This window comes from Sorghum bicolor, chromosome 4 (genome assembly GCF_000003195.3).
Source record: "Sorghum bicolor cultivar BTx623 chromosome 4, Sorghum_bicolor_NCBIv3, whole genome shotgun sequence".
Classification (NCBI taxonomy): Eukaryota; Viridiplantae; Streptophyta; class Magnoliopsida; order Poales; family Poaceae; genus Sorghum; species Sorghum bicolor.
The window spans coordinates 54,900,293-54,904,390 of record NC_012873.2 but is presented as its reverse complement, the minus strand read 5'-3'; the positions used below and the strand labels follow the sequence as shown (position 1 = coordinate 54,904,390).

General features: G+C 47.9%; 1 protein-coding gene across 1 annotated transcript; it reads left to right on the top strand.

Moving 5' to 3' along the window:
• On the top strand, nt 201–4,098 carry LOC8055431 (serine/threonine-protein kinase Nek6). Its single transcript, XM_002454047.2, has 13 exons — nt 201–551; nt 705–771; nt 1,067–1,132; nt 1,272–1,318; nt 1,444–1,489; nt 1,615–1,695; nt 1,787–1,829; nt 1,929–1,975; nt 2,337–2,418; nt 2,523–2,572; nt 2,680–2,753; nt 2,836–2,887; nt 2,973–4,098. Exons 1-13 carry the CDS (start codon nt 466–468, stop codon nt 3,828–3,830), a joined length of 1,599 nt encoding a protein of 532 aa, XP_002454092.1. The 5' UTR covers nt 201–465; the 3' UTR covers nt 3,831–4,098.

Here is a 4,098-nt window from a genome sequence, read left to right as displayed (position 1 = left end):
CCGTCCCGTACCCGTTGCGTTGGCCGGTCTCCGTCCCCGTCTGCCTCCTCCGCATCTGGCGGGTCTCCGCTTGCCCGGGCGGACAGGCTACCCGACACGACACACGCGCAAGAGAGGCAGAGCGGCCGGGCGCAACCGCGCGCCATCATTGCGGCGCGCCCGGCCTCGCCGACTCGTCGCCTTCCTGCCCAGTTTCCCTCTCGCCACACGCGTGCGTGCGCGCGCGCGCACACAAATAATCACGAGGCCCTCGCCGCGGCACCATCATTCATTCCACTGACGGACTCCTCCTCCTCCTCTCTCTCCTTTCCTCACGCACACCCCCGCTGACGGTCGTCAGTTCTCGCAACGGCCGCAGCAGACCACGCCCCGCTGCTCCTTCTTCTTCTTCCTCCTCCTCCTCCTCCTCATCCAAGCAGAGAGGGAAAGCCAGAGGCAGAGGGACGAGCGAGGGTCCCGGCGGCGATGGAGCAGTACGAGGTGGTGGAGCAGATCGGCCGGGGCGCCTACGGCTCCGCCTACCTCGTCCTCCACAAGGCCGAGCGCAAGAGGTGACGACTGACGATTTCCCCCTTTAATTTTCACATTCACCCGTCGTCGTCGTCGACCACTCCCTTCTGCTCCGCTTTCTCGACGTGCTCCGGTTCCTGATTTCTTCCTCTGTTGTTGCTTACCCCCCTCCGCCGCCGATGACTCCTGCGCAGGTACGTGATGAAGAAGATCCGCCTCTCCAAGCAGAACGACAAGTTCCAGCGGACCGCCTACCAGGAGGTAACATAAGCATTCCACCACCCTAAACCCTTCTCCGATTCATTCACGCACCCCCACTCCAGCACCAAGCAGAGTCGTTACAGATGCCTTGCTTCGCCGATCTTGTCCGTGCGGCCTGCATATGCAGTTATGCAGCCAGCAGGACGCGGCGGCGGCGGCGGCGGCGGCAGTAACGACACGTAAAATGAAAAATTGTTTGTCGACGGGGACAAAAAAAAAAGGAACTCGGTGTTTGCTTCAAATTCGCCGCACCCGACTTATTCTTCGTTTCTGGCTGCCTTTTCTGCTGCCGCAGATGTCCCTGATGGCAAGCCTCAGCAACCCGTACATCGTCGAGTACAAGGACGGATGGGTGGACGAGGTACGAACAAACATCCTCCCATGCCCAAATTCAATTCGCCCGATCCTCCTAATAAACTCCTAATCATGCTCCATTCCTGCCCGCACGTTGTCCCGTCGTCGACTGCGAACTCAAAATTGGAATTATTCGGTGGTTGTAGGGGACCTCCGTCTGCATTGTCACTAGCTACTGCGAAGGAGGGGACATGTAAGCTACCACCCCCAACTTCTATTTTCCTTTTCTTTTCCTTTCCTTTTTTTTTGATGCTGGTAAAAGAAATTCAGTTTTAACTGCGTATATAATGTCCTGAATTACTCTCACTGGAACCACAGGGCCCAGAGGATCAAGAAGGCAAGGGGAATCCTATTCTCAGAAGAGGTACACAGACAATACTGTTACTGTGATAAGTAAATGAAATCGTACTACTACTAGTATTTATTAATTAATTACGGCTGCACCCAAAACTCATTACCTCTGCCTTCTTGGCACTTCCGTGATGCCAGAGGGTGTGTCGGTGGTTCACGCAGTTGCTCCTCGCCCTTGACTACCTGCACTGCAACCGCGTGCTGCACCGTGATCTCAAGGTAGAAACAAACTCGCCTGTTCCCACAGGCTCTATTTCGTCAGGTATCAATCAGTGTCTTGACATTTTCCTCGTGTCCTGCTCCCCTGCAGTGTTCCAACATTTTATTGACAAGGGATAACAATATCAGACTCGGTAAGAAGATGTCAAGTGCTGAATTACTGAATCTGTCTTTATCAGGTAATATGTATTTTTTTTACATGAGTAAATAATAATTTACCATCTCTTTGACAGCTGACTTTGGGTTGGCGAAACTGCTCATGGAGGACCTTGCCTCGTCGGTAGGATAGGATTCTCCCTTTTCATTCAAGCATTTTTAATGTAAATAAGTAAATAATACCGGCAAACACTCATTTCTGGGTAGGAATTAGGAAACTGAACACAACTCTTCCACTAGTCATGTTCCCACACTGAATCACGACACGATGCTGTCACATGTATGTCTGTATGGCATTTGATATTAGCGACATTATTTAGAACTGATGTTAAAAAAAAAGGAAATTGCCATTCTGAAAAATAGTCGGCACAATTTCAGCATATCCCCACTAGAATATCCTAACCACCCAATAACGCGTTGAGTAATGTTTGGACAAAACCCATAATGCCTTGTCACTGATAATTTTAGTGTCTGCAATATTTCAGGTTGTTGGAACCCCAAACTATATGTGTCCAGAAATACTAGCAGACATACCTTATGGATACAAATCCGATATATGGTCACTTGGTGAGCTCCACATGCTACGTTTCTTAAATTTTGTTTCTGTTATTGTTTTATGATGTATGCCAGAATTAAACATCTTTGGATGCCTTTCTTCTTTGTACCGTCAGGTTGCTGTATGTTTGAGATTTTAGCACACCGTCCTGCATTTAAAGCTACAGTAAGTGCTGATGCAACACAGTCAAATGATACAATACTTCAGCATCTATACATGTGTCTTGGTCTCTTGGAAAGCCATGAAACATTTTTCTTTTGTTGTTTGTGAAGGACATGGCAGCATTAGTCAACAAAATAAACAGATCTTCAATATCTCCAATGCCCCCAATATACTCATCAGCACTGTGAGTTTTAATCTCATTTTTGTGATTGCCCAATTATATAGATTATAAAAAATCTACTAAACTTGAGCCTTTCTTCCCCCAGAAAGCAGATAGTGAAGAGCATGTTAAGGAAAAATCCAGAACATAGGCCTACTGTAAGTCTAAAAAAGTCAGTTAACTGTTTCGGCCAAGGCTTCAAGGCTGCCGACACAAGGTTAACATTCCCTGAAAATTTTACAGGCTGGGGAGCTGCTGAGGCATCCACATCTGCAACCATATCTGGCTGAATCGTGCAGCTGTTCACCAATCTATCTTCCAGTGAAGCCCAACAAAAGTAACCTGGTAGACAAGCAATCAAAGAAGCCAAGCAGTGGCAGAAAGCGAACTGTGAAAGCCAATGGATCCAATGAAACATTAGATACTGCAGCAGAGCACACTGTGGAAGCAAGAGACAGCTCGACGAACTTTTCAGATGTATCAACTATTGGTACCCAGGAAGCCTTGATTTTGCAAATGCCGGTGGATCTTGATGCCAGAAGCAAAGAACAGCAGAACAGCGATGTTCTATCAATTCAGCATGCAGCAGAGAACTTGATGGCGACAACTGATCAACAGATCAATGCGACTATACGTCTTAAAGCAATACGAACCAGTAATGTAAAAGAGGAGGCCCCAGTCACTGTTGCAAATCAAAAGTTTAATGAGGCACCAATACCAAATGAGGAATTGACAATTGGAGTAGTGCAAGAACAAAGGAAGGATGTGAAGCCACGCTCTTATCCGGCAGCAAAACCAGAGTTGTGCGACACAACTATAACAGAAGAATCATCGCCCATTAGCACACTAAAACTGGCGCATACAGAGAGCGCGCCTGCGGAGTGGGATCATCTGAACATAGTTCAGCAGAGAGCCGATGCCCTGGAGTCACTCCTTGAGCTCTGCGCGAAGCTCCTGGAGCAGGAGAGGCTCGATGAGCTCGCCGGTGTTCTTCGGCCATTCGGTGAAGGAGCCGTGTCATCCAGAGAGACGGCGATCTGGCTGACCAAGAGCCTGATGACTCCACCAAAGTTTGGAGAGTCCCCAACAAAGCTTCTGTAACAGAGATTGTAATTTGTTTCTTCGACGAGTGCCATTTCGAGAGTGTACATAGCTTCAACAGAATTCAAGATTGCTGTGCTTACCGAGGCTTGGGCTTTATTTATCTTGATGTATATGGTTTGCATGACAGCAGCCATTGACCATTGTGAGCGCTGACTATTTATTTACCGGCCTTTTTTATTTGTTGTACAATGTAGCATGAGCATAATTTCTGCTTCTGCTAGTGTTCAAGAAATAATGGAAATCATGCCGACTCCATTTCTGTTTA